Raw genomic sequence first — 24386 nt, 5'->3', positions numbered from 1 at the left:
ATTCTGCTTTTGTTTACTTCAAAAGAGCATAATGAGGATTCTAAGGGGCCTTTGAGCAATCAGGAAAAGAGTTTCTGAGCAGCAAATATCAAGCATTTCTTTTCAACCACATCAGCAACCTGTGCTGTCTATAAAGGAGAAATCATCTATAGGCAACAAATATTTCACGATGGGTTTAATCTTTTACTAAGAGTGTGTTTTGGACATATCAGCACCTTAGGATAATTTAGAACTTAATTTGAAGTTGTTATGATAGGTGCTCAGATGAATTTTTTCAGGGATGACATTTATGCAAAATCCTTAAGGACAGGAAGTCTGAATTTATTTTCAGCAAATTTTGATCATATTTTTAGTTCATTGTGTGGCCAATAACAGCATCTATAGTATAGCTTATATAGTTATAGTGTAGGATAGCTTGTATTTTATACCAAGATAGTATCTTTTTGACCTTTAGATAGGAAAAAAAAAATATCATACAGCATCAGAAAAAGTGGCTAATCTCATGCAGTGTTCTGGTAGACAAAGGCATAGTTTAAGTTGTCTGATTGATTCCAACCTGAATTAGTATACTTGCTGTCTCTATTGCTTCATCCCCATTCTTTCCTTAACCTTTCCAATCAGTACTTTGTCCCCATCACTTCCATGAAATATCTCTTATTCATGACACCAATGGCCTACATTTTGCCAAATCTTCAGTGTGAATTCTCAGTACTCATGTCACTTGACCTTCTATGCAGCTTTTGACATTGATCTTCTCTGGGCTTTTATGAACCCATGCATATTCTGTTTCTCTTTTTCTACTTACTGTTACTTCTCAGTCTAGATTACTGGCTACATCTCTTGCACAAACTCTATAAATTTTGAAATGTCCCGAAAGTTTGGTCTAGGCTTCCTTGTCAACTTCCTTGTCAGCTTATGTTCCCTGACTAGGTGAGCTCATGACTTCAAAGACCACCTGTATACTGATGACCTCAGGTTCATAATCAGGTCCTGGCTTCTCTCCAGAGCTTGAATTTATATAAAATTCAAATCTACTCTTGAATGTCTCATAGGCATCTCACACTTAACATAACCTTTTCCCACCTACCATCCGCTTGCCCTGTCAAACCTGTTCTTTGATCTTTGCCATTCCAGTTAATGGCTTCATCCTCTACCCATTTGTTCAGCTTGAAAGAAAACCTATTTGTTGGACTCTTCCTTTTCTTCATATGACATATTTTATCCCTCAGTAAGTCTCATCACCTTAGTCTAAGACATAATAGAGTCTTTGCTAGAAGATGGCTCCCTAATTAACATGGCTCCCTAATTCATCTCCCTGCTTCAACTCTTTTGCTGTTCTTTCTCCATCACCTGATGTGATCTTTTTAAAACAGATCATATCCCTGCTCACCAGCCCCTCCCTGAGCTTCCCTTTGTAAATATTATTAATATATAATAAATTACATAACACATACAATATATGATCAAATACAATAAAACATGAACTTCCTCCCATGGTCTCTCCGTACCTTTTTGAATTAAGTTTCTGCTAGTCTTGCCCATGTTTCCTCACACACAGACACAATAGTTTTCCTTCTGTCTCCTGAGTGTCCTTGGCTCATCTTTCCCTCAGGACCTTCTCTCTTCCCTCAGGTCTGGGAATGACTGGCACCTTGTCATAGACTGAATTTTTATGTCTCTCCACATTCATACATTGAACCCTAATCCCCAGTGTGGTGATATTTGGAAGTGCAGCCTTTAGGAAGCAGTTAGGTCATGATGAAGGAGCCCTCATGGATGGTATTAATGCCTTTAAAAGATAACCCACAGAGCTCGCTGGGAACCAGAAAGTGGGCTCTCATGAGATACTTAATCTGCCAGCACTTTGACCTGGGACTTCCCAGCCTCCAGAAGAGAGAAATTTCTGTTGATTATAAGCCACCTAGCCTGTGGTATTCTGTTTTAGCAGCCTGAATGGTATAAGACACCTTCTCATCATTATCCTCCCCAAAACACCTTCCCTTGATACTCTAGCTAACACTGTCCACCTGCTGCCCACCCTGCAGTAATCCCTATCCCATTACCCTGTTTCATTTCACAGCATTGATTACCATCTGCCTTGGTCTTATTTTTAGATTTTATTTTACATTTTTCTTATCTGTTACCCTCTCCCATAGAGTTTGAGCTCTAACAGGACTTGATCTGTCTTGTTCATACTTCTTTTGTCTAGAATAGCATGTGCTCCTTCTTAGGTACTAAGAATCCTTATTGAATAAATGAATGAATGTTAGGAGGTTGGATAGATAGCCCACTACAATGTACTACTTTTCACTTACAGCTAGGGATCTGAAGAGATTACATTTTTTTACATAGATAAATTTCTGAAGGTTTGAAAGCATATTTCTTCTGGTTTGAAGTACTTAACTTACATTTCAGATATGTGTTTTGTTTTTTTACTTTCTGTGGCTGATAGCAATATAATTTTTATATATTATTACAATATACCTTATGGACTGTGAAGCCCATTTAAGTATGTTTTGTACTTTCAAAAACTGTTTTTTCTCTGTGTTTACTTTAACATAATGGATCCAGTGATCTGAGAACAAGTTGTTACATGAGGTTACATTGATTTACATATTTCAGCCCCCGCTTTGGGAAAAAGAAGAAAATAGACCCATTTAAGGTAACTTAAGTTGCCCAAAGGTAGAAAGCTTTAGTACCCAATTCTAATCTGCTAATTTAGACTCACTAAAAGGGAATAATTTTTTTGGCACCGTTCTTTGCCATTAAATTTATTCATTTGTACATTGTTAAGTAGATACCTAAGTGTCTCTATTATGTGTCTAAACATACAAACATGACAAAAACCTCTGCTCTTAAGAGATTTTTGCATTATATTCATATTTTCTATATGAGACAAATTTATGGATGTACAAATATATTAAAGTACAATGTAGTGTTTCAGTAAATGTAAATTTTTCGGTAAATGTGGATATTTCAGTAAATTTCAGAATTTTCTGGAAAAGGTCTATCACATTTGTAAATGATCTTTGTATATGACAAAATCATTTTGAACCGAGAGGATTCCTAAATGTATTTACTGTTTTGTCACTTCTGGAAGAAGCTGGAGATTATCAGAGCTAAATCCCAAAACGAGTCTGAAAATGTAATAATATTAGGTTTATAACAGTTAGATAGGAAACCTTTGGGATAAAGGACCACTGAATTGGGAATTAGGAAATTTGGATAGTAATCTTTGTTACTAAGCAGTTGTGCTACCTTAGGAAAATTATTTGAACTGAGGCTTCAGTTTCCTAATGTCTGAAAATAAAGGCTAGATGTTCTTTGAGGTCCGTTCCAGCTGCAGAATATGCAAATGTCACACTTCCCTTTATGGATAGCTTTTCAGGATAATACTGAGATTCATCTCTTATTATTCATTAAAGACCAGAGATTGGAATTGGAAAATGGAAGTCATTTCTGGTCTCTAAAAGTGATTTGGCAGCAGACTTCTTATCCACTGAAAGGGTTAAAACACATTGTGGTTTTAGAATTATATGTATGTATGGGAGAAAGGAGAGTAGAATTTAGATAGGCTCACACTTGTCAAAAATGATAAAAGAATGAATGCACACATACAGCAATCATTGATTCATATTGGCAAGTGTTAAGAGTTAAAAATAAAGTGCTTTATGATGGCTAGGGAACAGCTGGAGAGAGTGCGTCAATTGCCTTGTTTTGTTGGGAGGCTGCGAAGCCTTGTGCACTGGCTTATCACAGACTACAAAGAACCAGATGACTGTCATTTTGCCCCAGTGCCTCTCCATTGCTTGGAATTAAAAAAAGGTTGCAAATCAGACAGATCCCGTAACTGGCAAAGTTCCTTTGACTACTCACCTTAGGGTAATCAGATTCAGAGTAGGGCTCCTACACCTAACTCTTCGCATGGTAAATACGATTAACTACTGGGATATCTAATTACTGATTTAAGAATGTAAATACATTTTATTGTCTCTGTGGGTACGTGGATAAATGAATATAATGAATGGGTCATTTTCACACATTATTTAGTAACATATACTCTAGTAAAGGATTAAAGTGCAATTCTCACAATTCCTGGCCCCAAATCCATCTTGATTTTACCTCCTGGAGATTTTTTTTTAACTGCTAATAAGCCAAGTGCTTAGATCTGTCTAGCAGATTTTTAGCTGTTCCTTACCTTAACTTTCAGAAAAAGAAATGCTGTCTGTTTATGGCATAGAATACTTTCTCTGTGTTTTGTTTTTACTAATGTTCACATTTTTAGGACCCCTTCTGCTCTTTTCCATGAAACTTTTATAATTTCTGTGTTATTGTTTTTTTAAAAATAACTGCATAATTGTATCAGCATTAATGAAACTAGGTTCTCAAAAGTCAAGGTTTTAATCACAGAAATATATGAAATGTCAAACTCGCCTCTTTAAAAAAGGATTTCATAAAAATCACTCAGGATACTTACATCAACGATCAGGAAATCAAGCCAGCACCAAGCATTAGTGAAATATGTTTGAAATCCATAAGCTACCCATTTGAGAAGCATTTCCAGAATGAATATATAAGTGAAGACCTTGTCAGCATATTCTAGCATGGTTTTGATAGTCTTTCGCTGTTCAATGTATATATCTTCAAAAGCCTGTGAATCAAGAATAATTTTATTTTACTTGAATGGCTTGCCTCCCCCAAATACTTGATAAAATGTTTAGTATATATTGGGCACAAAGCAATAATTTGACAATTACTGTCTAATAACATAAACACTGGACATGAGACAAAAATCTAAAGACTAAACTAACAGAAAGTGCTGGCCAGGAAATGTCAGTCTCTACTGATTTAGTACATGCTTTCTTCTTTGCCTGCCACTCCAAAACCTCCAGCTCAATTACCGCTACAAAGACTTGCTTTTAGAGAAGTAAAATGAACTCAGAAAGTAACCAGAAGTTCTAGTAATGATTCCCTGAATGATCTTCCTTATTTTGAAAGAATTGATTAGACCTAAAGAAAACAAAGGACACTTTAAGTCCACAAATGATTATTATGGACATATAAATGATTAATATGATTATTAGAACTGGATGGTATTTAACATGGAAGGTAACAAAGTTATGGAATGTCTCTCTAAATGGTCATCTCAGTGAGGAAAACATCTGTTAGATAAAGACCAGCTGAGAGATTTCATCTGGCTATTCATGGTTCTGATGAATTCTGTACTCAATTTGGTGTAGTTAAATCCTGCGTGCTCTGCACTGCATGGCGCAGATATACCTCCTCTTTGGCTTCCTAAGCTCAGTGTATGCTTGTGTTATTTTCAGAGAATAAGCTATTTTACTAGAACCTGATTCATGCCAACCTGAATTTCACTCACCAGAGCACCACTACTGAGAAGGATCATGAAGACAATGAAAGTCTCAAACCAGTTGTGTTCAACAATACTGTAGCAGGTTTTCCGAAGATTCCACCAGGTCTTTCCTTTACCTTCTTCTATACTTACTTGACAGAATGGAAACTTTTTGATACATCCTAAAAGATACGTTAAATGTAATAAATTAGAAAAATTAATTTAATCATAAATACGAAAGAAATCGTGTTGCTCTCTCTCCGTCCCAGTCTCAGACTGTCACTTTAAAGGCTGAGTATCTGGCTACTTCATTCCCTAGTTGTCTTCAGCATCCCTCTTGTATAATGAATCGTTTTCAGGCTTATATATTCAGCTAGCTACCTGGAATTCAAGGAATTTGTTTACCAAGAGTTGCTTGAGTGTAAGTGATTTCATTCTTTAACACTAGTTAGGATCTCTCTTTGCCTCAAGGCCACTGAAAGAAATAGGGTCTGAAGACACCTTCAGGTTTAGGAGAAACTACTTGCTTAGACTGTTTATTCATTTTTTGATGTGATCCTGGAATTTTACTCCCTTCTTTTCATGCACAGAAAACCTCTGTCTTCCTAGGTATCAGCCGCTATCAGTTTTCCCAAGCTAATTTATTTTCAGCTTCAGTGCTTTTCTTAGTCACACCTATGACTCATCTTGTCAGTCGGTATCTCTGTTCCAGTGTCCTCCCCCTCTTAGTTTTCATGTTATTTCTCACTTCCATCGACTCTTCTGCTCTAACTCTCTGAACTACTTACTACACATCAGATGCAGTCCAATCAAACTGAGTCGGCAAATCTTTATTAATTTGTGTGCAACACACTGCAGTGGTCACTGTGAGAACAACTACTCCTCCTCCTATCAAGGCTTCACAGTGTCAGCTTCCCCAAACAGCTCTGGTCACCGTGCATATTAGCTACATTTGAAACTGTAATGGATGGGGTGTAATTATTGCAGCAACATCAGTCAAATCACAACACTGCCAATAAAATCTGAAGGGACTGCTGTATCACTGAGATGGCATTCCAGAGTTCTATTTATCTCATAGGATTAGCTTCTCCACATTCTAGAGCATGAAAAAAAGACATGTCAAATCATCCTAGTGTCCAGGCTGCTGTAGTATGATCTGCAAGTATAGATAAATTAACTTTTTGGAAGAAAAGAGGGAAACAAAGATAACCATGTCTTCACCATTTCTTTGAAATATTTCCTTCAACTGAAACATATTCAGTCTGTGTAAAGAAAGATGGGAGACTGCATTTAGTCATAGTAGAGCTTGTTTACCTTCAGTAAAACAAGCTTCTGGCTTAAGGTCTTCCTCGGGTTCCATTTCGGCTTGGTCACCTTCTCGGGGTGGAGCAATGTCAACTGTGCTTCCTTCGGATGAGCTGGTTGCATTTAATTTCTGAAAACCAAACCCCATTGCAAAGATGTGATTTTTCTCTCCTTGTATTCAGCTAATTTGGAAACACTCTGTCACAGTATGAAAAATGATAGTGACGGCATATGACTCTATTAACATTATTGATAATTATGTACTAATAATTTAGCATAGTTAAAGTCCTGCTGTAATGTGACTACTAACCTAATTCAGACAAAAAAAGGCTAGAAAGCATTTACTGTGGGTGATTTGGAAAGGACGGATTATACTGATTAACTTGTTTTATAATCTCCATTTGTTAATGGATGCCATATGAAAATCATTTAATACGTGCATACTCAAGCCAAATCAAGAATCGTTTGATCAAAGTTTGGTATGATGATATCCACTACTGATAATATTAATAAAAATGCATCAAATCTAATTGTAATTTCCACCTCTTCCAATGGAAATTTTCAGAGGGCAAAGAACATTACCAGTAGTTTCTAACTACTGTCCATGTTTCTGTAATTTTAGAAAGGAAGAACGGCACATTAACATTAGTCACAGTCATTATATTTCAACTTTGAGCTATATTTTTCTCTGACTTACATAATTTTCTCACTTTACTAGCAGAAAAATGATGGATCTCTTTCTCTCTCCTCTCTTTGCTCTCTTCCCCTCTCTTTGAGCTGTTTAAATGAATTCAATACTTGCCAAAGAATTCTAAATTAAGTGAAAATTTCTTCAAAAGTGGTGTAGTCTAGAATCTGTATAGACTTTCATTAGGAGCATGTTCTGAGTTCTACATTTGATCAGGGTGGGAATTTTTCCTTGAAATAAATCACTGTGATATGCCACATGGCTAGGAAGAGCCACTTTACTGTCGCAAGAATTAATACCTAATAAATACTCTGAGACCACTTGAGAAGACATTTTGGATGTCCAACGTTTTATGGAAACTGATGCAAAGACATGACATACAACACAACGTAGCCAATTTAAGCTTTTAGAATGAAAGAAACAGCTCATGGATATGTTAATGGCTTCAAAGCCTCCATTGACTTTAGTAGCTAAGGGGTAGGGTCACTCTGCCATCACTTTCAGAAAGAGTTAATGTTTTATTGAAAAATACCTAAATGACCCTCTAAACATAGGTCATATTGGATGAAATTTCGCTCAGAATACTTGATTTATTGAAATCATAACAAAAATATAGTTTGGTATTTTACAGTGTGAACTAATTGAAAAGCAATATTCAGGTGGTACTTTCTGTGGTGTTAATTTGAGGGTGAGGTTAATTTAACCATGTCCAACTAAATACATTATGCAATTACTTTAACTTAAAATATAATTCTATGATTAAATACCTCCTAGTACGGAGTATGCTGAAGAGAGAAGTTAGGCTCTCCTTTTTGGCTGATGGTTCTTAGGATCATTATAGCACAAGAATATTTATCTTTAAATTTCCCTACTTTTTGGAGAAGTGGAAGGCCAAGACTATTTTCTTCTCCCAAGATTTTTCTGCTTTTTTATAGCCACAATACCTTAATTCTTTGAAGAAAATCTCACGAAAGCTACCTCTGAATAGAATTGCAGCAGCTTCTGATATAATGAAGAAAGTACTGGATAATTGTTTGGACTCAGCAACTAACTCTTCCCTTGCTATTTCACTTGTGGTTTAGGGGTTGGACATATGGTGTTTGATGAGAGGCAGCAGTAATACCCATTGCATAAATAAAACCAGGAAGAAACCTAATTATTTTGAGATTAGTTATAAAAAGGTTCTTGTTTCGTCTTTCTCTTGGCCAGTCCAAGCTCAGTAATTTCTTCTGAACCTGGTCACGGTCCTCCTCCTTCACAAAGTCTTTCTTTCTTGCATGATTTCACCACACTGAATTTCATAGCATGCTTAGTCCATTACTTGTTTGCTTTGATCAAATACCTGTTTTTTAAATTGAAGTGTCATTGATATACATTTTTATATTGGTTTCAATGTCAAATATCTTTATAAATATATGTATATATAATGTATATGAAACATGTATGTACAAATATATATTTATGTACATATATACCAAAAACATACACACACACATACATATATACCAAAAGATCCAAGCACAGAATAGACACTAAATAGTTATGCTGAGTTTATAAAGAGTGAATAAATGAATGGTTGAATGCATCTTTGTATTAGTTTTATAGAGAGAACTATTGTGGTTAGATGATTTCATCCACTTTGATATATAACTTAATCATGTCTTAACAGAAGTCTATTTAATTGTATTAGAAAATGCATTTTTCTTAATTAATAGGAATTATTTTATCAATAATATCTTAGTGATTAAAAACACATGTATTTCCAAAATGTTTCCCTAAAATATTGGCAGACATTCAATAAAGAAATCTGAGGGAAGAAAGTAGTAAGTATATATGTATGTACACACAAACACACACATACTTTTCCATTTGAAAATTTTAGAGAATATACTCACCCTTCACTTCTCATTTTACCACTGTTAATTGTGAGACATTCAGTTTTTCACATTATAATTGTCTGCCATACACTCTACAGGTGTGTTATATTTAAATACAATTATTAATTTATGGCAGACCCTTCACAGTAACAAGTAACAGCAGCCACTAATCTGAATGACAACTGAATCCACTGTTTATCAAGTATTGACCTCTGGATGTATTTTTGCTATTGGTGCTATCTTTAGATTGTAAATGTCTGTGAATGTGGTTAACATGTTTGAATATAAATAATTTAAATTTCCTGAATGGTTGTGGAGGTTATGCATTCATACATTATAAAGTAGGGAACATCAGTAGTGAGTGAGTTTACCTCTATCTGCCTGGCGTTATGATGCACAACGTGTTTTAAAATCAGAAACCCTGTTTTCAGGGAAGAAACTGCATATATTCTGCTCTTCTCAAACAGGCAGAACCCATATGGGTTTCACTGTTATCCAGGAGTTTTTCTGATTATCAGATAAGCTCTTTAAACTTAAGTTTTGGAAAGTTCCTTAAGGACTGTTTAGACAGAAACTTGTAGACCCTCATGCACCAAAGTTTGTGATAGTTAGTAGGCTAGTGTTCACTTTACTAAAAATTGTTTTGTGAGAGGTTTCTTTCCCTGTGGAGGTTGATATAAAGTCAACTTTTCCTAACTCAGGGGATTAGGCTTATTCATGTTATAATCCTCATAGGTCACATTTTTGTCATAGGAAATTACATATATTTTATTCTGTGAAATTACAGAGATATTGAATCATGTATATAAAATTTCAAAGGTTGTAATTTTACCTTCTTTTATAAATTAAAACTTAGACTGTGTTCTTGCTTAGTTACAATTTATCGATTATGATATGCTTTAGTCAAAGTATACATAAAGAATTTTAGTGTTCTATTTTTAAATCATCTGTACTCTAGAAAATTACTTAAGCATTTAAAATTCTATGCACTGATATAATACTATCTACGTAATCTAAACTTCTTCTCATTAAGTTCAACACCGTGGCATTCTGATAAAAGGGTAGTTTGTGATACATTTTATCATAGCTATAACAAAATGACTTCCAAATTTATTTAAAGGCATGTAACTGATTTAAAAGCAAGTGACTGGTGACAAACACGAAGAATAACTTACTTTCTTTATATTGCCATAGCTGTGATACTACAGTGATATAAAAAAAAAAGCAAAGACACCTGAAATGAAATTTTCCATATGACGGAATGCAATGACTCTACTAAATAAATAAATTAATACTAGTTCAGAAGTTATTAGAAAAATATAAGTAGGTATATAGGCATAACAATAGAAAGCTTCCATAAAGCCATATAGTACAAGTTCAAACTTGTTTTCTTGTACTATTTCCTCCCTATTCCTTGAATATTTTATGGCACTTAAGGTTAGATTCTTCCATCCCTTGTAGAAACTGCTGAGTCTACAGAGGGATGATGGCTTATGCTCTACAGATGCACACTGGAAAGCAGGTTTTAAGATGCAACATTCTCCAGGCCTAATTCAGCCGCAGAAAACATGCCTGGCTGTAGCAGAAGCCTGGCGCAATGCTGTGGAAGCCGCACACGGATCCAAGAACCATGTCCACAAAGACATGGTACCTGAATATGAAGTTCCCAAGGAGGTTATCTGCAAATAACACTCATAAGAACTGACAGAATCAGCACCCAAACAGGCCATGAGACCATTTTCCCCCCATAATGACATGAACACATATAGAAATTCCCCCTTATGGTGAATATTGCTCTTGATTTTTTTATCCAATTAAATAATGAAGTAGAACTTTCAGAGATATGTTAGCAACTGGCCTACTTCCACTGAAATGCGCTCACATTTCATTTATTTTCAGTCAGCTATCAGTTTGAATCTCACAAACTGCTGTATGATTCAAGAGGCAAAAATAAAAGATTCAGCCATTACAGATTGCCTTTAAAATCTAGCCATTTCTCTCAAAACTTCTGGGCCTTGTCTTAAAAGCAGCAGAAGAAAATCTTTTGGTCACGCATCCCATCAGGGCCTTAGTCTGAACTTTTGGATATACATATCCATATCTTGACTTACATTTTGCTTGAGGAACAGGTAGTCCTACCGTGAGGCCACTGGGCTGCTTGTCCAAGGCAGGAAGAATTAGACTAAACATAAAACTAAAATAGCTCTTTTTTTCTGGACCACCTGTTGCTTGGTTAAAAATGTAAACCACAGGTATGTGGGTTTTGTCTTGACATATTTTAAATGTGCAACAGCCCTGGTGCTCCTTAATTTTGAAACTGCCTTAATAAGAACATGATATTTGAAAGTGAAAATAATTACATGGTAGTTGAAGAGTAAGGTAAAAGGGCATGAAGAGGACATGAAGAAGAACAAGTTGGTGTGTTTTGAGGAGATACAGAAAATTGCCATATCAAGTAGCCTTAGCCAGGTCTCATTTCAGAGGAGCACTACTGCCCCGAACCAGTTCTTTAAAGGTCGAGACTGGTTTGAAATGACTGTTTGCATACACATCTGTGCCTCCAAGAGATGCCTCACATTCAGTTTCACAGAGTGTTTGGAAGATGCTGAGACCATAACAAAGAAATTGAAAGCTAGAGGTCTTTATTCTTCCATTCTGATTCTCCAGATTCTGAAAACAGAGCACAGTGCCTTTTCCAGAAAGGCACATGCTTGGGACCTTAGTCAAGCATTTGTTTTCAAAGTTTCCATGAAGGCTTTGAAAATGAGGGAATCCTCTTATAAATGTGGTATAAAAAATAATTTTCCAGTACCATTTATTCTGCTTGTGAAGAAGAAAAAAATCAGATTCTTTCAATGGCTAATAATGTTTTACTCCTTAAATCTCAGAAGACATTGCTATGTAAAACTTGTATGAATCATTAGAGATTGTATTTTTTTTTCTGCTTTTCATAATTTTATATCTAAGTTTGATGCATCCTATAACTAATTCTCAGTTATCCCTAAGGAAGAGGATTTATATAAAAAATAAATCTAGAGATAACTCCATGCCTTGAAATTGCCAATATGCATGAACTTGGCTTTGTAATTTCCCTCCCAGAACCCTCACTCTGGCTGAGATTCCAGTAAGCAATGAGATCAACAGGAGAAAGTTGAGTCGCAAGAATAAACTCGGGGTTTAGTTAACCCATCAACTATAATAATCTTAGGAGATGCCCTTTACTCCTCATGAAACTATCATTAATAAAAAATAGGGCATTTTTGAAGTCTCTTTTTTGCCAGCTCAGTTCTAGGTACAGTAGGGATAAATTTATAGATCAAAGAAATCTTTTAAAATGGGTGCACTGGGCCAATTACTTAATAGTCAAGATGCAGTGAACTTTTCCTTCATATCCTGATGCTTTTCTTCTTCTAATTACTTTGCAGTGATCACTTATGGTTTTGCAGATACACGATTCAACAACTTTCCTAAACTACATGAAAATCCAAGATATGTGGTGCCCAAATGCATACAGACTATGGCCCTTCATATCCAAAAATCCATGATTACCCTGGTCTGCTCTTTACAGAGCCTTTCCCCCCAAACATGGAAACAAACATTTCCATCTGGAGCAAATGAAATATATGGGTTGAAAATTATATTCATAGATCTGAATATAATGATCTGAAAATGGCAGCACTATCAAAAAGAGTCCTGTGAGGCTCATTTTGGTAACAACTTACTTATAAGGGCTGAATCAACAACAACAAAAGGTTGTGGTCTTATTTTAATGAAATTAAAGCAGAGAAATAAAAGAATGCATGCTCTCTTAAGTTCTCGACTATATTGAACTTTAAACATTCCTATCATGTTTTAAAATATAAATCCTATAAAGCATGCAATTATGCTTTTAAAAGTCTAAAAGACTAAACTGGAAAACTCATTAGCAGAATTGAGTATGATGTTGGGACTGTTCATCTCGCCTGACCATGCTGTGATGTGTCAACACGATTTAGCAGAGAGCAGCTGGGCACGTCTAGCACTTCCTTGCCACGGCAGGGGAAGGAATGTAGCTGAACAGCATGCAGACCAGTCAAAATTCATTTGGAAAGTGATTGCACATGTACAACTTGCTTGGGTGACCTGGGTAAAAGTGGTGGCACGAGCCTCTGGCTGGTTAAAAAACACCAGAGCGGCACTCTTGACGGCTCCAGCTTGGTTTTACCCCTGTGAGAAGTAAGAATGGTAAGCAGTGAAGGTCATAGTATGATATTGCTAGATTGTGCTTTGGAATTCAACTTCAAATATGATTCTTAAGAGCATTTATTCTATATCCTTCACCTAAGAAGACAATGAAAATTTTAACAGCTAAATTGTAAGAATCTATACTTATTAAAAATCTCAAGAAATAATGACTATGTGAACTTTAAAAATAAGCAGAATTCTACATTATGTCTTGTAACAAGATTTGTGTAATTCTAAGTTTTTCCAAAATAAGGAGATGACTATTTTGAAATCTGTACCTTCAATTCTTTTACATTTTTTCATACAAAGCTTTATATTTGTTTCCATACCAGCTTGTTTATGTTAGTGGTCCATATATATAGCTATAATATATATATATATGTATATATATATATGTATGTATTATGTAATACACATAACAACAGCAATGCATATTTTTATCTCTAAAACCTCTTAAGGACCCCTTCTTCCCTTCTGTGCTTAGCCAGATATACTTTACTATGAAAATGAATGGAAGGAGTAATTAGCTAGCGTTTTTAACCATCTAAATTAAAGATTAAATTTACTGCCTCTTCTTAAAGCAGAAAAGCATTGCAATTTTTTCCCCCATTCTTTCCTTCCTTCTTTTGTTCCTTTGTCCTTTCTTTCTACTGACAAATATATCACTCTTGGGCTTACCTTGTATGATTTCTTATTTTGTCAGTAAAGCAAAAGGATATTCTGTGCTCTCCAAAGCACAGCTCACGTTTCTTTTTCTACTTGTGGTCAAAAAACTAATAAGTGTGAACCAAAATGTCGCTTTATGACTGTGTTATTTTTAATTTGTGTGTGCATGTGTGTATGAATAGCTGTTTAAAAAAAGTATAACCCAGACAACATAAATACACCTCTGAAATGTAACCTGTGTTCAATGCCAGTAGTCTCAGAAGTTTCAGATCAAAATGGAATTTCACTGCAATGAATCTAAATCAGCTCTATAATGTTAGAACATGCTTTTTTTTGCTTTTATTTTTAAAAGCAGTGTACTTCTAATCTTTGTGAGCATATGTTATTGCCCTATTACTTTTTCAGAGGTGTTTTTGGTACTAGTTTAAAAAATATCTACACGAAATTTATTGTTTAATTTTACTGAGGAAAATAATTTGAAATTTTATCGTAGCTTTAAAAATATTTGACTTTATATTTACCTTAAGGTAATATATTTTAATAATATATCTCTTTGTTTTAAACAATTTCACTCTATTCTAGAATTGGATTCTATATATCCAAAATTAGCTTAGAACAGAATAGAATGACTATAACAGTCACCCAATAAGGAATTCAAATAAATGTTTTCCAGGAATTCATAGTGAAACATTGTATGTCATTCCAAATTTATGATTTTTTAGCCATTAAAAATACATGACAACAAGGTAGAATTCTTATAAGCAATCATTTGAAATATCTGTGGACATTACATATTTTTTTAATTATTCTGAAAACCAGCTGTTTGGTAGGAAGAAATTAAGATATTTATCCAATGTGATAGAACCTATGGTATTAATGTACCAAGAATGTTTCTCTACCTCTTTGGCTTTTCTGCCTCTTTTTGACCCCAAGTAAGTCTTGTCTCTAGTGTTCTCTTATTTTCTCATGATTACTTCTTTGGTGAGCTCCTTAATTTTCAAGGTATCAGGTATTTATGAAATCTGCCTGTTTTTAGACCCTGACCTCTCACCTAGGCTCTGGGTCCCAACACTGTCACTTCTAAGTCAGTATATCCCAGTTGAACTCCTCTTCCCACATAAACCTGGTAGCTTTCCTAAAAAGACCATCTCAGATAGTGGCGTTACCATTTTTCCAATTTCCCGGATTCTTTACTAGGTTGTTCAAATTGCCAGTTAGTCTCAGTTCCCATTCTTATTACCATAGCCCAGAATTTCATCAGCTCATTGCTATCAAATGATGGTTACCACATTTCCCAAGATAACTTGCCCTCAACCCTCACTCTTTGATGTTAAATACATCTTTAACATCTTTGATGCTAAAATAAATTTTCCTATTGCCTTTCCCCTGCTTCAGAGCAGAGATTTAGCTCCTTATTAATTGTGCAGCCAAATTCAAACTCTTCAACTAACTTCAAAGACTACGATCTGAAACCACCTGTGTAAAACCAAAGATGTTTTTCCACCATCTTCTCAACCCATACTTCATTCATGCTGATTGTCTCATTTTTGTGCCTTAATACTAAGCTAATTCTCAATTCTGGCTTTCATTTTGTAGGTTTCTGTTTGGCTTTCTGTTCATATATTTGACCCAAACTTTGAGGCATACTTGAATCTTATCTCTCCTATTTTGCAACTTGCTATGTTCTTGCTGTTCTCAATGCCTATAACCTTATATTCAGTCCTGCAGGATTAAACTTTTTAAGGGTGATTTTGTGAGTTAGTGTTAACTTCCTCGAAGACGTTGAGATTTCCTGAGAGAGTTACCTTTGAACTCTTCTTACCAGTATCCATCAGAGTGCTGAGTACACAAAAAGTGCTGAGTGATACTCTTTATTAATTGATGGTTTTTCTTAAATAAATCAATGTCAGGTGATGGGAAATAAAATTAGAATTGAATTCTTATTTTACCAGAATGAGCAACATATAAATTAGAATTTGATTCACTATGCAGGCTTTGAGTGGAAATCTGAGACAGAATATTATTTTGTATGTATTTTTACCTTTTTAAAAAAATTTCAAATTTACTATTATAATTTCAGCAGCTCTGAACTGTCTGAAAAAAGGATCAGGAGGCTATGAGTTGTGACATTATCAGCTACTTAATACTTAGGTAAATTCCATTGATACTATTCTATTATTTAAAAAAGGATGTTGCAAATGTGCTCACAAAATCAGACATCATTGCTCTGATTCCTATGGTGTCAATGTTACACCCTCAAACTAAAACCTGTCTTTTATAACTGTGTGCTAGACTTAACTCCTACTGGCATTTTAGAAATCCATAAGTACATAATAGTAAAAAAAGTTAATCTTGTTCTCTACAACACAGAATTACAGAATTAATATCATGAAGCTACTTTTATGGGATCCTATGAGTTAGGAACAATTTTCTTTCTTTTTCTTTTAAACAAATAGTAATATGACTTTAAGAGCAGCTTTTCAGTCTACATTTTCACCGTGGAGCTTTTCTAAGTAGTTCTTAGTACTTTCAAATTTACCTGGAAGAATATAGATTTGCTTATCTTTGACTGGGCAAATATGATCAGGGCTACTTGCACTTTTCTGATACATGTAATTCTTTCATAAATAAATAGCACTTTATCATAGTGAATAAAACTTTCAGAGATGAATAAAAACTACATAAAACTTTCACATTAAAAAAAAACACAGCCAAATCTAATATATTACAGAAAAGTAAGGAGATGACACTTTCAGAAAAATCATTAAAATATTTTGATTGATTTTTCTAAAGAGCATAATGTAGTGAAGAACAATTTATTAAATAATATCTCTTTCTTTGGAAGGCCACATTTTTTAACCAGACTTCAGTCGATCAAGATGAACATACTAATTCAGAATGATGATTTCCTATAGAAAGTTGGAATTTCTATGAATGGATTTTCCAGCGAAGAGTATCTCATAATTTTCCAACATTACCATATGTATGACTTTCCATATATTTTTGAATAATGCATATAAACACAAAAATACTAAGTAACCATGGTTCATGGTTATTATAGGAAGTGCAACAAAAACTTTAAAAGCTTGCTTACCTCTTTGCTTTCTTCTAGTTCTGACTCGCTGCTGAATTCCTCAGTATTTAAGTTTTCAAAGTCAGACTCTCCAACAGCAATTGGCACTGTTACAGTGAGGCTGGGGTTGTTTATGAAGGACATGTAATCATTTTCATCGATTACATATTTTTCAACACTGCTTCCAGTACCTACACCACTGGTGGTTCCATTCCCATCTTTAAGATAATTAAGCTCTTTGCTTATTTCAATTCCTGTATTATTGGACATGCAGCTGTCTATTTTGTTGCCTTCATGAATTTCTATAACTTTTGGCTTTCTAAGAAAGGTTTTTTGGAAACACTCATGTATCTTATTTTTCATATAATCGATTCCCTTTTGCATCCTTCCTACTGCAATCTGGAGATTGTTCATTTCATTATCGTCGTCAGTAGCAGCAAGATTGTCTGAGCTAAATGAACTCAACAGTAAGGCCAGAAAGAGGTTAAGAACCTACAAGAAAAAAAAAATTTGCTGTATCAACAGAAAGTGTAGTTAAAATAATAGCTTAAACAGGGAATTGGCAATATTTGCTAAAATTGCTTCAACAAATGCCTTTGAATGCTTATTATATTTCATATACCATGTCTTTCATTACTCACTATTTAAAGGCCCTGATGACTTCTACCTGCTCTGAGGACAAGATGATAAAACAAGTGCCTTTTCTTTCATACTAAGAAGGACCAGAGGAAACCAGAGCTTCTAAGATTTAAGTTGTGCCTATTTAGGGTTGCTAGTGAAAAGACACAAATCCCATTTTTGTGGTTTTGTACAATGAGAAAAAAGATGTTTTCTTTTTAGTCATTTTACTTTTTACCAGTTTTTCTAGGGAATGTCTAGCTTCATGTGTATAAATAATTATTGATTTAATATCCTGATATGTGTTAAAACAATATATTCAAAATATAAATTCCTTTGTCCAATGGCCACAAACTTTTATAACAGCAGAAAATGCAAATCATATAAGGTTTAACACATTTCCCATCAATATATCTTGAAATCTATGTATCCAAACAGTTTAAAAGATAGAGAAAAATCTAAAATTATCACAGGGTTTGGGATAGACCTACATAATGTAAATTACTTTCCTTTTTTTCTTTTGTAGAAAATATGAGGAATTAAATCTCAGAATATCATTGTGATACATGGGGGAAAATTACTCAATTAACTGATAAAATATGATTAATACAGGCATAATTTCACTATAGCTGATATAAAAGAAAACTTATTTATAGAAATATTTTTAGCTTTTAAAGTAGTTACTGAGTTTCAAAAAATGTTACATGGTAGGAAGATACATGCAAAGCAAGAACTCCAATTCGTTTCTTTATTTCTGTACCAGATTTTGTTTAGAACCTAGAGTTTCCCAATTTACTATATGAAAAAATTACATTTATAAAAAATTTCTTTGGAGAAGAAAAAAAATTAATATTATGCCCCCTCAGTGTTAACAGGTGTATCTCATTTTATTCTCATATCAACTATAAGATTTTGCTTTGTTATTCCAATTTCATAGTTGGGGAACTTGTGCTTCAGAGAAGTTGAGTAACTTGCCTATGCTCAGAATGCTAGTACGTGCTTGGATTTGAGTCTAGGTCATTGATAAAGCCAGAGATATGTTACTGTTATCAGGCCACCTTCGTAGCTACTCTTTGATCTTGTTCTTAACTGTTAGCATTTGTAATACATACGTACCACCAGGTTTCCGATCACCATGACCAACATGAAAACAATAAGGCACATGGTCTGGCCCGCGACCTCCATGCAGTCCCACATGGTCTCTATCCACTCCCCGCACAGCACACGGAACACGATCAGGAACGAGTGGAAGAAGTCATTCATGTGCCAGCGCGGAAGTTGACAGTCACTGGAGATCTTGCAGACACATTCTTTGTAGCTCTTCCCGAAGAGCTGCATGCCGACCACGGCGAAGATGAAGACGATGATGGCCAGCACCAAGGTGAGGTTGCCCAGGGCCCCCACCGAGTTGCCGATGATCTTTATCAGCATGTTCAGGGTGGGCCAGGATTTTGCCAGCTTGAAAACTCGAAGCTGTAATCAGGTGAAAAGATACATTTAATAGTAATCATAATTTTGAAAGTTAGACATTTTTTATTAGTATGCTATATTGTAGACCCACCTCTGAGGGATTAACACCCCAAACTATACTGAACAAATTCAAATCCAGAAAAAAAGTGTTAATAATACTGGAATTGTAAATTAAATCATAATATCATTTACATGCAAAAAGTAAAAAGGTAAACTATTTCAGAAGTGGTAAATAAAACATTGCTGATTCATTAACGGATATATCCTTGAGAGCAAATTAATATTTTGATTAAAGATATTTGTGAATTTAGCAAACTAATGCCACCCTCAGACTATATTTTAGAGTAAAAAGAAATATTAAAAGTATGGGTTATGTATTTTAATGGACATTTATAAAATAAAAATAAAATAATATAAAACTTCTAAAAAAGCTTCCTTTCAATTTGAAAAATAATATATTTATAACAGCAGTTTCTTAATTTCCAATAAAATTTTATATATTTTTCAATAAATTTTTTGCTAAATTCAAAGAAGTTTGTTTAAAGTGCTGCTAATGGTCTCACATCTTTCCTCACATGTTCATTTAAAGTAATTCCCACTAATGAAAGTAAGGTTGATAAAAAACTAAGGTTAATTAGGGCCTAAAGTTTTTATTTGCATTATTTTACAGACTTTAATGCACCCAATTTTTTTCAATGAATTTAAAACATAATTTTAGAAGCGCATGTGTGTTTTAAAATGTGTCCTACATAACTAATCATCATGAAGTGTTTCAACCACTTTTATCATTGTTATAAAGTAGTCACACTTAAAGAGAATGTTTATACATTTTCTTAGACTATCACACATGTTGGAATACATTTAAAGCATCAAAGTAAATAACTATAAAAATACACATCAATTCATTTTCAAGATAAATGTTGTGCCAACGAAAGACAGACTGTAAGCATAGTTTATGTAGATACCAGTCTGAATGATCTCAGTACAGATAATCCCTCCACATTTGCTAGGCCAAGCTCCATCAAACTAAGGCTGACAATAATTCCATCAAAGATATTCCAGCCCTCTTGAAAATAATAATAGGGGTCCATGGCAATGATCTTGAGAACCATTTCTGCTGTGAAGATCCCAGTGAAGACCTAAAGTAAAATGAGAGGTCAGTACTTAACACGCATTGGGAAACTTTGACACTACAAGAATATGTAAAGAAGAATATTAATTATGAGTAAAATTATCTTAAATTTAAAGTGAGGAAATGCGACAAATTGATACAAGTTTAGCACTTTTTTAGGGGAATATTGTAAGTAGATTTGTTTTATCTAACTTATTTGCTACATTTCTAAGAAAATGCTGATTTTAAAACATTTCATGGTCCACATTTTAAATCTGATACTAAATAATGCCTACTGAATTATTGCTCTTTTTGGTACACTGTGGTTCTACTGTAATCACAACCATTTTTTAGTATTATTGCATTAGAAACAAATAATATATTATTGGAAATTATATATGAAAAATTATCTTGAATTTGGTAAAAATCGTATTTTCTTGATTTTTCTTAAGGGACACTATCTTATTTCAATAATCTTATCAACACTCCTGAAACAAGAGTGATTTTGACACAAATATTTTATAAAAATATCTCTGGATTCATGCATGAGAATTAAGGTTAATAGAGCAAGGAATTGAAGATTTAATTGAAAGCAGCAGGAGATTATTCTCAGTATGCATATCCACATAATTAAGAATAAGTTATTGAGTGGCTGAATGAATGTCTATTTGGCCATAGAAAGAAAATGAAACAAACTCAAAATTTGTTTTGTAACTCAATACCACAGGCTTAGAGACCTAAGGACATGAAGAGCTATGAAATTATTCTTGCAAAATTCTTTTAAAGCAATTATCTTGATTAACTATCAAAAAGTAAAAGCTGCATTTTATGATTGTCAGGTCAAGCTTACCATTTAACAAGGTAAATCAGCCTTTACCTTGAAGGAACTTTAAAATTACACTATCAAAATTATTTGTTTCTTAAAGTACTGTATAAATTTTAAAAAATGTTGAATCCACTCTTACAAATGTATAAATGCAGCTAACATCTCATTTTCCCAATCACAGAAAGAGTTAAGGGAACTATTACTCATCCCAGATAAAAAATAGCTTAACTCAGTTCTTCATTCATTCACTCAAATAAAAATAAAATATATTTCAGGCAAGCCTAGTACATGAAAATGCAGATGATGGCAGGATACATGTTGAAAAATGGTGTTTCATGGGATTTTTTTCCCCCTGGTGAATGGAAATCAAATTCTGACTTATACAAATGTTATTTCTTAAATAAAGATTCAGGAGCAGTTCCTATTTGTAATATGCACCCTAACTGTAGAAATATATTAGTTAACTGAGTTTTAGAAATTGCCTAGGTTAATCTCTCTTCCCATAAAAAATCATAAGGTGATCTTTTCAGCTCTTCTGAAATGACAAGGTCTCTTGCATATAAAAACCTTAAACTTACATTCTTTCTCTTAAATTTAATCCCAACATGAAACTTGTTTTTAAAAAGAATGTAATTACACATCTACAATTTAAAATCATAGCTATTTGTCTCTCTAATGCTTTCAATTCAGGCCCTAAAAGTCACTGATATTGTTTTTAGTATATTTTAATCTAGGTTAGCCTTGTCAGTAATTAAGAGTTAAAAAATTTTTTTTCTTACTCTAGTAAAGTCAAGCCAGCATACTGGTTATGATACCATTGTTTACATAGTTTTAAAACTCATAGCACCCAAAAATGCTAAGAACAGAAAGAACTGGCAACCTCTGGATACATGTAGTACTATATATATATAATGCCCATGCATGGATTATAAACAGTGCTAATGTGTGATTTGTAAACATACATTCAGTTGCCTTTGAATTTTATGTATCACAAAGAAGTTTGAGACTCAGACACTTAATAAACAACATCTTGGATGTTTATTGTTTAGAATTAGCCTGATTATGTCTTGTCTTCTGCAGAAGCTTTTTGTCTTTTGAAACTTCAGATTATATGCTTTTGTAGCCATTTATTTATTCATTCATAAAAACTTGTTGAGCACCTACTAAACAGTAGACATTGTGCTGGCTTTGAACATACAGTAGCTACTAAGATATACAAACCTAAGATGGCATAAACCTAGTTCATTTAGACCAATAAATTTCTCACAGGCAATGAATTTATAGACTTCTTAGACCATCTTCTTTAATGGGGAGATAAATTCAATGAAAAGTTCCTAACTTATAGTACATGATGACACACAATACCTAGTAAAGTGGAAGATCTAGAAGATCTAAGGATGGGGATGAGAATCAGCCTGGGATTCTGGACCAAGAGTAAAGAAATTTGGAGCATTTGGAGTTTTTTGGGGGGACACAGGGCATGGGATGATCAAATGTTAGGGATCAAGGTCTCAATTCAAGGAAGGTTCTCCTGTTGAGTATTTGACTTAGAGAGGAAAGCTCCATTTTACATTCAAAAGAGAAATTTTCAGTCTAAAGGCTGAATGTGTATTGATCAGCTTGCTTGACAGACTCTATTTGCCCAGACTGACATTCCATTCCTTTATTTTGAGTTTGATGTAATTGTAGCCTCCTTGCTCCAATACTCTTAGCCTCTTGTTTTAACAGTGTTATTGTTATTATTCCCATGCCTTTTGGTTATGCATTTTTAAATATTTTTTGTTGTTTTTAGAGGGTGAAATTGAGATACACTTAAAGAAAATGGTGTGAAATCATTTATGATTTTCTTTTCCTCCATTTGTCATATTGAAATAATTCATCCTTTCTGCAAAGTATGTAAAAGTTCTTAGATTTCTATCACTATTGTATTGCTTAGCAAATTTTATTCAGAAATCAGTGTACACACAATTATTACACATGAATTTCATTAGAATTGTTAGTTTGGAGATGACAAGGCAATTTTATATTATACTAGGAAGGGAGTTTAATGGCCAAATAGCTTCCTTCATTGATACAAGAGACCTGCCAGGTGAATTTGAGGATTTGGCCCCCAAGTGTTTTATCTTTCAAGGAACAAGATCCATTCTTTCTCCCTTTAAGGAGTTAATTATGTCCCTTTTCTGAAATTCTAATTTGTTTCCTACAGCACAATTTTAATTAAAATAATCTTGCTAATTTTGTGTATTTAAGTTTTCATTTTCAAATAGCCTGTAAGATCTTTAGAACAGATACCATGTTCTGAGTTCCCTTCTGGGTCTAGCAGAATAAAGTGAGGTCATGGCCCTTTAGTCACTGATTACAATGAAAATTATGTTAAGAAACCTAATCAGTGTAGGTACTACAAGTCTCCATCTATATTCCCTGAATAAGGAGCTACAGGTTAGTTGGAAATGTTTGCATGATGAAGGGGTGGTCTAACTTACTATGACTGATGGAAGATCTCTTGCTTATAGAATCCCTATGGTTGGCATGTGAGTTTTATAATGGTTGAAATAAAATAAAAAACAAAACAAAATATAGCATCTTAGAGAAACACAGTAGAGACTAAAGTCTCTTGACGCTCAGACTTGATCAGTCCAATTAATAGAGGTGATGTAATTTTTATTTGCTTCAGAAGCAGGATACAAAAAGGGCACACTGATCTAAGACTAAAAGTTCCACAACTCTTTTATGGAATATTGTTTAGTTATAAATTCAACCAAAACCTCAATGTCCTTATTTACAAGGCACTGGTGCAATCATTTAAAAATATAATTAGTCCATAAAAATTCTAAATTTATTTTTGTGAGAACACTATCAACTCCCCACAAAATATGCAATGCAACCATCGAAAGCATGTAATATATTCCAGCATCAGCTAAGTCCCCACGATATAAGGAATACATTCTCTCTCTCTCTGTATAAAACACATATATAATTTTTCATATGTAAATGTTATTTATAAAGCTTGTTAGGAGTGTAGAATTTATGAGAAACTATGAAATGCATAGATGATATTAATAATAAGGGGCTTTCAGCCAATAGAGTCCATTTATACATTCTCCTATGAAAAGTTGTCTATTTCCTGTCATCTGTGCTATCTTGATGAGCCTTGTTTTCCCACCATTACCTCAAC

The 24386-nt window shown here is 34.0% G+C and overlaps 1 protein-coding gene across 7 annotated transcripts in view; it reads right to left on the bottom strand.

Annotated features, from left to right (window-relative positions):
- The window catches only part of LOC130678827 (sodium channel protein type 3 subunit alpha), a 113240-nt gene that overhangs the window by 26469 nt on the left and 62385 nt on the right, over window positions 1-24386 (bottom strand). For all 7 annotated transcript variants that reach the window (XM_036884368.2, XM_057505477.1, XM_057505476.1 and 4 more), the window contains 6 exons: window positions 20240-20413; window positions 18921-19277; window positions 17208-17678; window positions 6668-6788; window positions 5381-5535; window positions 4478-4651 (listed from right to left, as the gene is read on the bottom strand). In XM_036884368.2, the coding sequence (XP_036740263.2) occupies window positions 4478-4651; window positions 5381-5535; window positions 6668-6788; window positions 17208-17678; window positions 18921-19277; window positions 20240-20413 (1452 nt within the window). The remainder of the gene's footprint in view (window positions 1-4477; window positions 4652-5380; window positions 5536-6667; window positions 6789-17207; window positions 17679-18920; window positions 19278-20239; window positions 20414-24386) is intronic.

The sequence above is a fragment of the Manis pentadactyla genome, chromosome 8 (genome assembly GCF_030020395.1).
Source record: "Manis pentadactyla isolate mManPen7 chromosome 8, mManPen7.hap1, whole genome shotgun sequence".
Lineage (NCBI taxonomy): Eukaryota > Metazoa > Chordata > Mammalia > Pholidota > Manidae > Manis > Manis pentadactyla.
The sequence above is the reverse complement of the archived record's forward strand: the minus strand, read 5'-3'. Positions and strand labels throughout refer to the sequence as shown.